The 12,392-nt window shown below is 36.4% G+C and overlaps 1 protein-coding gene across 2 annotated transcripts in view; it reads right to left on the minus strand.

Moving 5' to 3' along the window:
* Wasl (WASP like actin nucleation promoting factor) overlaps positions 1-12,392 on the minus strand; it is a 55,819-nt gene that overhangs the window by 9,139 nt on the left and 34,288 nt on the right. For both annotated transcript variants that reach the window (XM_052173310.1, XM_052173309.1), the window contains exons 5-8: positions 10,546-10,569; positions 6,029-6,197; positions 4,927-4,969; positions 4,048-4,201 (exon numbers count right to left, since the gene is read on the minus strand). In XM_052173310.1, coding sequence (XP_052029270.1) covers positions 4,048-4,201; positions 4,927-4,969; positions 6,029-6,197; positions 10,546-10,569 — 390 coding nt within the window. The remainder of the gene's footprint in view (positions 1-4,047; positions 4,202-4,926; positions 4,970-6,028; positions 6,198-10,545; positions 10,570-12,392) is intronic.

Here is a 12,392-nt window from a genome sequence, read left to right on the forward strand (position 1 = left end):
ATAAGCAGGCTGAGAAAGAAATTAGGGAAATGACCCCCTTCACAATAGCCACAAACAGTATAAAGTATCTTGGGGTGACTCTTACCAAACATGTGAAAGATCTTTATGACAAGAACTTCAAGACTCTGAAGAAGGAAATGGAAGAAGACCTCAAAAAATGGGAAAACCTCCCATGCTCATGGATCGGTAGAATCAATATAGTTAAAATGGCCATTTTGCCAAAAGTAATCTACAGATTCAATGCAATACCCATCAAAATCCCAACTCAATTCTTCACAGAGTTAGAAAGAGCAATCCTCAAATTCATCTGGAATAACAAAAAACCCAGGATAGCTAAAACTATTCTCAGCAACAAAACAAAGTCTGGGGGAATCAGTATCCCTGACCTCAAGCAATACTACAGAGCAATAGTGTTAAAAACTGCATGGTATTGGTACAGTGACAGGCAGGAGGATCAATGGAACAGGATTGAAGATCCAGAAATGAACCTACACACCTATGGCCACTTGATCCTCGACAAAGAGGCTGAAAACATCCAATGGAAAAAAGATAGCCTTTTCAACAAATGGTGCTGGTTCAACTGGAGGTCAGCATGCAGAAGAATGCGAATTGATCCGTCCTTGTCTCCTTGTACTAAGCTCAAATCCAAATGGATCAAGGACCTCCACATAAAGCCAGACACTCTGAAGCTAATAGAAAAGAAACTGGAGAAGACCCTTGAGGACATCGGTACAGGGAGAAAGTTTCTGAACAAAACACCAATAGCGTATGCTCTAAGAGCAAGAATTGACAAATGGGACCTCATAAAATTACAGAGTTTCTGTAAGGCAAAGGACACCATCAAAAGGACAGATCGGCAACCAACAAATTGGGAAAAGATCTTCACCAATCCTACATCAGATAGAGGGCTAATATCCAATATATATAAAAAACTCAAGAAGTTAGACTCCAGAAAACCAAACAACCCTATTAAAAAATGGGGTACAGAGTTAAACAAAGAATTCTCACCTGAAGAACTTCGGATGGCGGAGAAGCATCTTAAAAAATGCTCAACTTCATTAGTCATTAGGGAAATGCAAATCAAAACAACCCTGAGATTTCACCTTACACCAGTCAGAATGGCTAAGATTAAAAATTCAGGAGACAGCAGGTATTGGAGAGGGTGTGGAGAAAGAGGAACACTCCTCTACTGCTGGTGGGGTTGCAAATTGGTACAACTACTCTGGAAATCAGTCTGGCGGTTCCTCAGAAAACTGGGCACCTCACTTCCAGAAGATCCTGCTATACCACTCCTGGGCATATACCCAGAGGATTCCCCACCATGTAATAAGGATATATGCTCTACTATGTTCATAGCAGCCCTATTTATAATTGCCAGATGCTGGAAAGAACCCAGGTATCCCTCAACAGAAGAGTGGATGCAAAAAATGTGGTATATCTACACAATGGAGTACTATTCAGCCATTAGAAACAATGAATTCATGAAATTCTTAGGCAAATGGATGGAGCTAGAGAACATCATACTAAGTGAGGTAACCCAGACTCAAAAGGTGAATCATGGTATGCACTCACTAATAAGTGGATATTAACCTAGAAACCTGGAATACCCAAAACATAATCTACACATCAAATGAGGTACAAAAAGAAAGGAAGAGTGGCCCCTTGTTCTGGAAAGACTCAGTGAAGCAGTATTCAGGAAAACCAGAACGGGGAAGTGGGAAGGGGTGGGTGGGAGGACAGGGGGAGAGAAGGGGGCTTACGGGACCTTCGGGGAGTGGGGGGCTAGGAAAGGGGAAATCATTTGAAATGTAAATAAAAAATATATCGAATAAAAAAAATTTTAAAAAAAAAGGCAAACCCCCCCCCCAAAAAAACAAAAAAACAAAATGAGTGCTGTGAGCAAGAGGTGTTTAGAAATAGAGAACTTCAAAAGCAATCTATTTATACACAATATTTATGCTGATTTATAAAATTATATTTTTTATTACACATCAATGTTTATGCACTGGGCAATGGAGACATGCACCTGTAATTTCAGCACTCAGGAGGCAGAGGCAGGCAGATCTCTATGAATTCAAGGCCAACCTGTTCTACAGATGGGAGTTGAAGGACAGCTAGGGCTACACAGAGAGTGAAACCCTGTCTTTGAAAAGCCAAAATGAAAAAAATAGAAACATAGAAAAAAAACTTTATGCTCAAAACATTAGTTTTTTAAGTCAGGACATATAAACTCAACACAGCAAATCATGCAAAATTCAGAGTAGTGGTCCAAATACTATTCCACATACATACCGCTCCACTGTGGTGGACCTGAAGAATAGATTATTATAAGTTAATGGACTTAATACTTAAGAGCTACAAACAGGGATATGATGAAAATCACAAATTTGCTTGTCTTTATAAATCTACTTACATGATTTTATAAAATAAATGATAAAAGATTTACTAATTAAGCAGGTTAAGACAAATTTTATTAACCTCTCCATTCTATTTTTCATACCTTTAAATACTAATTTATATATGTGCTTGCTCTAAAAAAAAAAAAAATCATTAATTTATCTTTTTGTTCTTACTTAGAAAAAAAAATTCACTGGGCTGGAGAGACGGTTCACTGGCTAAGAGTATGAACTGCTTCAGAGGACCTCAGCTCAATTCTTAACCCATGCTGGATAGCTTACAACTAACTGATGAAACACTGGTTCTCAGGGATTCAATGTCCTTTTCTCCCTTCTGTATGCACTGTATTTACAGACAAAACCACCCCACTACTCCCACAATACATAAACACATAATTACAAATAAAATATAAACAAAATAAAATCATCTTTTAATGTATAATAGGTTCCTGAAATACAAAAATCTTTTATCCTGACATTTGGTGACAATATGATTTTCAAAGCCTAGAACTTTTGTTTGTAGGGTAACTCAATTAAACAAATACTTTTCAAACTGTCTTTAAAATAGCTGTAACAAAATTAAAGAAGACCCAGTCCAGTTAGTCCAATCTACTTTTCTTTAGGCACAAAGGACATAAGACAGCAATGCAGATGGTCTAATAATGCTGAGTGTGATTATACACTAACAGAGCCAAGTAACCCTGAGCACCAGTGGGTGCAGCAGAGAGGTCCTCACTATCTTCCTTTACCTGGAGATGTTCTAAAATTTACACCACTGCTAATAAGATAAATTAGCCCAATATGACTTTCTAATAAACCAGTTGTGGTTATACAGCAGCAATGTAACCTCTAAGTTGTTTCCTTCCACAGTTGGCTCTAAAGACTCTTAAGCCTTACTGACTAGGAAAGGGAAGAACACATTCAATCAAACGAGGGCCATTGGTTAAAAAGCAGAAAAGGGGAAATTAAATACCCACATATAAATGATAGTCAGATGCAAGAACACTTGAACTGGAACGTCAGCTCAGCTACCCTAGTATCAGTACAAAGAGGACAAACTCAGCTCCAAATACAGATGGTGTGACATGCTGACTGTCACAGCAAAGGCTACCTATCATCCTTGCACCTGGCTGTCCTAAGTGCTGGGAAACACCCAAAACAAAGTTCTTTAAACTACCCAGTATCAAGGTTGTAAACTGTAGTCTCTGGAGCTAAGAGAAAGTATTATACTCCAGCCAAAACAAAGCAAAAATAAATAAATAAGAAAATTTTGCATAATTTATATTCTGAAAATGTTTCTATTAGAGATTACATGGTGACTTTCATACTAATAATCACATCATGTTTGTTTGTTTGAAGACAAGGACTCATGATGCAGTTATCTATGTAGCCCATTTATATATAGCAGGCTGGCCTCAAAGTCACAGAAATCTGCCTGCTCTTCCTCCCAGGTGCTGGGTAAAGGTCATCTTCCCATGACTACCTCAAGGCTTTTGTCATACCAAAATAATGAAAGATGTAGTGACACTCGGCTGAATTTGTCATCCATACATTCAAAGATTCTGCTCAAAGAGTAGGGCATAGTTGTCCACCATGAAGCTAATCTTAGAAAATTTAAAAGGAAAAACAGTCAAAATTGATCAGAAGTTACCTTGTCTTCGGAGTTCATTTTTAACAGCTTCTACACCTCCTGTTTTTTCAATAAAGTCATAAATAACTTTTGAGGTTTCTCTGTCTTTAAGCTGGGCCTCAGAGATCCCGCACATATCAAAAAGATTCTTTAATTCTGGATCCAAATTATTTAGCTACAACAGATAAAACAACTTCTAAGTAGGCAATTGTGTTCAAAACAATCAAGGCAAAACTTATAATTTACCTGTGTCCTTCTGAAGGTAAACTCATAGACTTTTAAAATGGTTATGTAATTTAAATGCTAACACTATACTTTCTTTTATGAAAGATAAACATGAGATATTTTCTATTTTAGTTCATCTCTTCCACACTGTACAAGAGGGCATTCTATCCATATTTTTATTAACCCACTCAAGATTTGATCTAGTGTTCATGTATTCCAACCTGTCCTAAATAAGATTTGCTTTAATCCTGAATTACCACAGTTTGAAAATATGAAAGTGAGCACCTCGTGTGGTATCCCAGAGGTCCTTGATAGTACCTCAAAGAATCACAGTTTAGACCCAAATTGGATTATTCTATAACTGGATACTAAGAATTTGCTTGTACTTATTTTCCCAATAATTTGATAAATAATTCTTCTGACATCATTACTTAGCAAAACTCACTTTTTTCTATTTGCATTTAAAGCAAATAATGAAATACAAAAATTTTCCCTTAAAGAACCTGGCAACTATGACAGAACAATATTATGAATTCAAACCTCTGTAGCATAAACACAGCACGTTCAAATTTTAATAAATAATATTTTAAAAATTGTAAATAAAAATCCAAGGATAAGCCATAGCATTCCCATGTATTCTGAGTCATAGGAAATACAGCTTAAAAGGATACTTACGTCAAACCCTGTATTTGGATCCCATCCAACATGTCCAATGTGCCTAACATGGAAAATAGAAAAAATTAGAAAGGTACGTGCAAACAAGGGCTTGTGAAATAACGTATACAAATACTTGAAATGTGCTGTATTCAGCCCAATGTCTTTAGCTTCTAGACAATTCTTACAGGTATTGTCCATGCTGTTTAAACATCAAAGTAAAAAAAAAAAATATTTTCAAGAATTAAATAAATTAAAAAATTACATCTAATTTTTTCAGATAGAAAAAACAAACTGTCAGAGTTATGGAAGAAGACTGGCTTGGTAGTACACACATGCCTGTCCACTTGGAACTCTAGGTCAGCTTGGGTGACCCAGACGATCCAAACTGTCTCAAGGTATCACTAACTATTAAAAAGGACTAGACGTGGGTATTCTTCCCTGGAAGCCCGCTCCTTTAGAGAGTTCTTACTTTTTCCTAATGTATTAATAATCTCTGTGCAAAACAGAAAACAACAATACCAATAACAATGAGAACCCCACCAAAAACCCAAAATTGATAAACATATACATGGTTCCAATTATATTTTGGATCTATGTCCCCCATGGCCTCACATAGGAACACTCTGTCCCCAGCCGGTGGCCATCTGGAAGGCGGCAGAATCTTAATGAGGTCCAGCCTTGCTAGGAGTATATCTCTAGGACGGACTGAAGTTTTAGAGCCTGGCCCACTTCCTGCTCTCTCTGCATCCTAATGCAGGTCGTTCTCAGACTCCTATAGCAAAGCTCCCCCCATCATGATGGCTGACCTCCGTTCTAGAAAAGTAACCAAAATAAACTTCCTCCTTTAAGTTGTTTTTTATTGCATATTCTACCACAATAGAAAAACAACTTACAACTTACAAAGAACCTCCTAAACCAAAATTTTGTAAGGTGGCACAAACCCAGAGCGGCCCAACTACATAGGAGGAATGAAGATCAAGCGGGGTGCAGCAGTGCGCCTGTGATGCTGCGGACTGAAGGCCAGGGCGGAGGACCCCAAACACAAGGCCAGCCTAGGCAGGAGAGCAAGACCAGGCCTTTTCTTTTATTAAATGACGAGAACACAGAAGATGAGTCTTACTGGAAATTACTTGGTGTTCCAATATCTGCCTTGGTTAATCTCTTCTTTTTAGCTTTTCCTTTCTTCTTTTCTTTGGTGTGGGAGATATTGTTGACTTGTGAACCATAAAACCTATTTGTTGTGATTTCTGGATTTTTAATGTCAACTGTAGCCATGGGTAGATTAGGACCTACAAAAGGAGCCAAAATGGTATGAGGCATACAATTTAAGAAAATAATCTTATAGAATCATAATTTATAATTTTGCTGTATTTTACTTAACCTATGGCTGCTTACTTACAACTTAATACTAAATCTCATGAAGTACATTGATTTATATAAAACTTCATTAACCTGATCCCTCATGTTGATTTTTTTACTGTAATTCTGATAAAAATGATATACAACAGAAAAGTTATGCTATGAATTTTTTTACTACCACCCCCTATAACTGCCAGATTTTAGTCCTCTTTTCCCACTAGTATATATGTAAGTTGTTTTCCTGAAGGCACAAAACTGAAATATCTAAAATCCAAGAAATTCTAATACTCAGAACTGCAAAGATGGAATGGTAAAAGTACCCATGGACCTTTAGAGAATGCTAGTAATATCTTCAGAAGTGACACTACATGATGTCACAACTTGCCTATAACTCACAAAGATTCCCTAAGAAATCAAAGTCTCAATATAACACATTCAACTTAAAAATTCTTATGATCCTCCGACCTTCAAGTCAATACATTCCTTAATATTCAATTCTCTGACATATTCTTCTCTCAGGCCAAATTTCCTCTGACTTCATTCATGACAATTTTCAAAATGTTTCAAAATATCACTACTAGTTATAGATAGGAAGCAAAGCTAAGACTTTTGCACTGGTTTGAACGAAACATATTAAGTCTCCAGTTGAAACTATTGGGGGTGGATTAAGAGGTGTGGCCATGTTGGAGGAGGTGTGGCCTTGTTGGGGAGGTGTGGCCTTGTTGAGAGCAGTATGTCACTGGAAAAGGACTTTGAAGTTTCAAAAGCCCATGCCATTCCCAGTTAGCTCTCTCTGCCTCTTGCTTTTGCATCAAGATATAAGCTCTCAGCTCCAGCTCCAGCACCATGCTGGCCTATTGGCTGCATGTTCTCCACCATGATGGTCGTGGACTCTAACCCTCACTCTACAATCATACGCCCCAAATTAAGTACCTTTTATAAGTTGCCTGGGCCATGCTGTTTTATCACAGCAATAGAAACAGAATTAAGACAGGCAGCATCTTAGCTACCTAGTGAAGACAAAACTTTGAACCGCTCTCACCTTTTCCTGAGAAGGTGGGCTCACTGTGCCCAAATTTTGTGCCAGCAATTAATTATACTTAATATTGCTTTCTTCATTAGGAAGGGCCTGGAATCATGGTAATAAGCTGTGTGAAAACATGAAGCACTGTATCTAGAATGAGTTTTTCCTACTGAGCCTTTCCTTTAAACAACACTGTGCATACTTCCACAGTTAAGTCCCACTGGAAGATGCAGCTCACGGCTTGTGGCACCAGACAGAGATCTACGGAATTCATCCCGTGTAGCCGTCTGTGCTTATTTCGCTTGGTGTCGCTTCCCTACACTGGATATTTTCAATAAGAACAACTGTATATTGAGTCTCGTGAATTCTCCTAGTGAGTCCCTAACTATAGAAATTGTCTTATCAAATAGAAACCCTAATAAAGTATAGCAGTACTTCTCAACATTCCTAATGCTGCAACCCTTTAAATATAACAGTTCATGTTTTGGTGACCTCCAACCATAACATTATTTTTGTTGCTACTTCATAACTATACTTTTGCTACTGTTATGAACTGTAATGTAAGTATTTCTGGAGACAAGTTTGCCAAAAGGGTCACAACCCATAGGTTGAGAAATGCTAAATTACTGGTTGATGTAACTCATCACTTTATATCATTTGACTAAAATTCTTCAATTATGTTGAAAATCTCAATTGTACTGGAATCATTAAAGTCATCTGAAAGCCTGATTGATGAGTTGGAAAAGCAATTGATATTTCCAAAGAAAGTTTAAGAATGAACAGGAATCTAGGAAGTCCAAACCTGGCTCCATCTTTGAGTTTAAGATGAGACTTGTCTACGTGAACAACAACAAATGGAAAGACAAAAAGTGAAGACAGAAAGATATGAGCTACTCCTTCCTAATTCAAGACAACTGTCACAAGAAAAGAGGTTTCAATATGTGTATGGACAGTAGACAGTTCATTTTAATTCTAATCTTAATTTCAAATCTGAAGAAACATAAGTTTTTGTTTAATTATAATGAAACAGAACATTGTATTAAGGTCAGAGGGCTGAGAAACAGGTGGCACAGAGGCCTACTGAGGCAGAGAACACAATTACATTTTAGGACTACATGTAACTTCTACATAAAGTGTCTTTTTAATAGTTTTATTTTAAAAAGATTTGATAAGCTAATAGAGCGAACCATAGTCCAGGTGTCCACTGCCACCTAGTGGTGACACATCAAAATGCAGTAACGCTAAAATATCAAAGCTACTACCCTCCAACAGTGCAGAGAGCAAAACTTGCTGGACTGAAAAAGCCAAAAAGAAAACTCCCACAATGTACCTCATCACTCACTATTATATATGTGATATGTTGGTACACTTTTTTATAAGTTGAAAAGGATGACTATATTGGTAATACTGGAAGCAAAATTTTGCCCTCTAACAATACTATGAAAAAACAAAAACCCTTTTATTTAATAAAAATCTCATTTACTTAATAAAAACAAGTTAGTACTACTACACCAAAAGGCAAAAACTATAAAACTAAAAACTTAAAACCAAGAGCAGTCTTTAATGCCAGCACTCAGGAGGCAGAGATAGGTGGATCTCTGAGTTCAAGGCCAGCCTGATCTATATAGTGAGTTCTAGAACAGTCAGGGCTCTGTAAAGAGACATCTCAAAATAACCACCAACCCGCCCATCCAAGAACAATCCAAGAAAGTCAAGAAAATTATGAGTAAGTCAGTAGGAATATTCAAACTGTATCTATTCACAGTAATTAGGGTCCTGTTTACAAATACATGTTGTGCATATTGAAATATGTTTCCTAATTTTTTAATTATGTTGATTCATGCATCTATTATTTTTATATTTCAAGTTATTTTCTCAAAATTAGATGGTCCCCCTACAAGGCCTTTACAACTAGTACTCAATATATGCTCACCAAACACAACATAAAAACATCCCAAATATTACCATACTGACATCTATTAGGAGAAACTTCTAAACTTCATTAAAGATTCACAGATGAACAATCCAGGATTCAGCTGTTTCTTTTGACTCTGCCACATACCAGATTCCTATCTTGAGATGTGTTATTTATTCTCTTCTAAGCCTGGATTCTCCTTTCAAGTCATTTTAAGATAACAGTGATTAAGGCCTACTCCTGAGTCAGGTCACTTGGGGAAGAATTTTCCCCCCAATCTTAACATTGGAGAAACTTATTTATATATTCCTATTTTTCATCTATTACCCAGGAGTAAAAACAGGAGCTACTTCAGAATATTATTGAACAATGCCTGACAGGTGGTAAATGACAATTAACATTTATTGATCATTATGCTAAGCATTTTGATCATCTTTTATATCCCCCAACAGCCCTGTAAGTTATTATTAATAATATTCCCAAGCAAAAGACAAACTATTATCAAACTTTGGTACAGAGTAAACAATACTGAAAGCAATTACCCATTAAAAAATTAAAAGGTTAAATAACAATACATTTCTAATTTTAGTTCATGTTTTGTATCTGGAAAATAGATTTAAGCTCAAAATTAAAAAGCAATCCATTTCTGTGTAAAGGGAACAGACCTTAATAATTACCAACAGTCATCCTATATTAAGAATTTTGTATTGTACACATTTCCCCTAATAATCCTTTTAAGTTCTGAAGGAAGGGAAGATTTGGGATGCATTTAAAAAACCAACAACTACACCCCCTCTTATAATTAAGGTTCTTGAAGCAACAGGAATTTAGTTTTCACATTCAAATGTGATAAAAGCGATGGGCCCTCTGTCCAGAGAAAAACACATGGAATAGGAGGATAGAAGAATAACTATTCATCACATTAGGAGTTTGTTTCCAAACTCAAAAGAGGGGTTGTATGCAACTACAGTTAGTAATAAACACATTTTCAGGTTTAAATTTTCGTAACACATGATGAATATTAAAAATGTTATATATCTTGAAAAGAAATGAACATATACACCAAATAAAATAGAAAATCTTTCAGACAAGCACATGTAGATTCTAAACAATGACTTGGGAGTACAGAGAGAATGATACCCATCTTCACACTACACCTTTGCTTCATGTTAGGAAAGAAATTAAGAACAGTACACTAAGTTTTGCCTATCATTCCATAATTGAAAATAAGAAGTTCGTCTATTTTATCATAACTATTAAGTATTAACAAATATACATATTTCTACAAGAGTTAAATTGTAATTTAAAACGTTTTTGTCAATAATCATCAAAAGCTTACCATTTGGAGCATCTCGTCTTTTTTCTGTTAGAATAAAAAAAACAGCATTAAAAGCAAACATATATATCTAATAAAAGTAAACTCTTTGTAATATATATATACTTCATTTAAACTCTTACTCTTGAGGTAATGTGTAGATGGTTAAGGAATCTTTCTAAAAAAGGTAAGTATGAAGATATCCAAATAAATAAAAGAAGAAACATATTCAGTCCACGTGTGCGATGCCGTGAAGACTGGACTGGAGCACACAGGGAAAGGAACCGGTGAACAGGCCTATCAGGAACTTGTCACGGTGAGCCTCCCTCCCAGGGGAAGGCTGTGAGCTGGAGTAGCCCTCAGGTGGAAGGACAAGTGACACGGTAAACCTACATTCAAAGTACTGTGTGCAGAGACAGCAGGGGGAGCCACGGAAACTAATGCTATGTGGAGAGTAGCAGGTAAGCTAATGACAACCAAGCTACAGTTTGTACAAAGAACCAGAGGGTAGGTCCTGAGGAAAGGACTAACCGAACAGAAAGATCTCACTAGGAAAGAAAAATAGAATAAAAATTTATGAATGGATGGGTGGGGTTTTCTGGGAGGATCCAGTGGTAATGGGAAAGATAATAGGAGGGAATATGGGGAGAGACAGATAAAATTAAGGGGCATTTGAGTGGTGTGTACATACACACACACACACACCCCTAAAATGAAATTACCAAATAATGCAAGAGACAAACACACCCCTTCACCGAAAAGCAAACTTCAACAAATTTTTGTTTGCTGGAGGCAGGTCTTCACTAGGTAGTACTGTCTGACCTATATATTTCTATGTTGGTCAGGCTGACTTCAAATTTATATAACTCTCCTGCATCTGTCTTCCAAGTGCTCAGGTTATAGGCATGCACAGCCATGAATGACTGATTTAAAGAATTTCAAACAAATATAATGTTTACATATATTTCTAATATAAACTTTTCTGAAATTACAAGAGAAATATTAATGACTAGTATATTAAAATAATCAACTTATAAATAACAAATCCCATCAGTAACACTCAATCGGTGACTAAATTAAAAATCTTACCAATGAAATACATAAAGATAACATTCTATCTCGTGATTAGATGAAGCAATAATCTGATCATTTAAAGAAAGCAATTTCTTTGCTGTCAACTTTTGTTTTTATAGTGAAATTAATTTCTCTATGCAAAATGGTTATCACTTAAATATAAAACCCAGAGATAAATAAAAGGTGTTTTTAGAGCAATTTCTGAAGACACATATCCTTGGTTGGAAGCCATTTAAGTGAAAAAAATCAGAAAAGTTTGGCTGAATAAGAAAGAATCTGTGGCTCCTGTGAGACATTTGCTAGTAATGCTACCAGAACGGTGTTAATATGTGGAGTGTGGGATGTCTTAGCATCACAGGATTACTCACACTACAATGAGGAGTACAGTGTTAAATCCCTACTGAAAAGGACAGATAATGTAGTGAACTGCAAGTGCAGTACTCAGGACAATTAAATCTATAACTGAATCCCAGAACTACTTAAAAAACACTTAACAGTAACACTAAAGAGACAGCCTTAGAGGAATAAAAGGTATATAGGAGGGAAAGAAAACAGATCTGCTACTAGCTAGAGCCATGTGACTAAGGTAAAAACAGGAGGAGACAGGGTTTGACTCGTTATGAAGAGCCAGCCAACTGTGACCAACAGCCATGTTCTCTGTGTGGCTGAAACACCTTACCTAAAAGTTTAGACAGCCACTGTCTACAGGAGAATTCTTACACTAGGTAAAATGCATTGTGAACTTACCTATCCATTTCAAATAAATGACTTTTAACAATTGTTTTCAATTTTTTCAC

Source organism: Apodemus sylvaticus, chromosome 2 (genome assembly GCF_947179515.1).
Source record: "Apodemus sylvaticus chromosome 2, mApoSyl1.1, whole genome shotgun sequence".
Lineage (NCBI taxonomy): Eukaryota > Metazoa > Chordata > Mammalia > Rodentia > Muridae > Apodemus > Apodemus sylvaticus.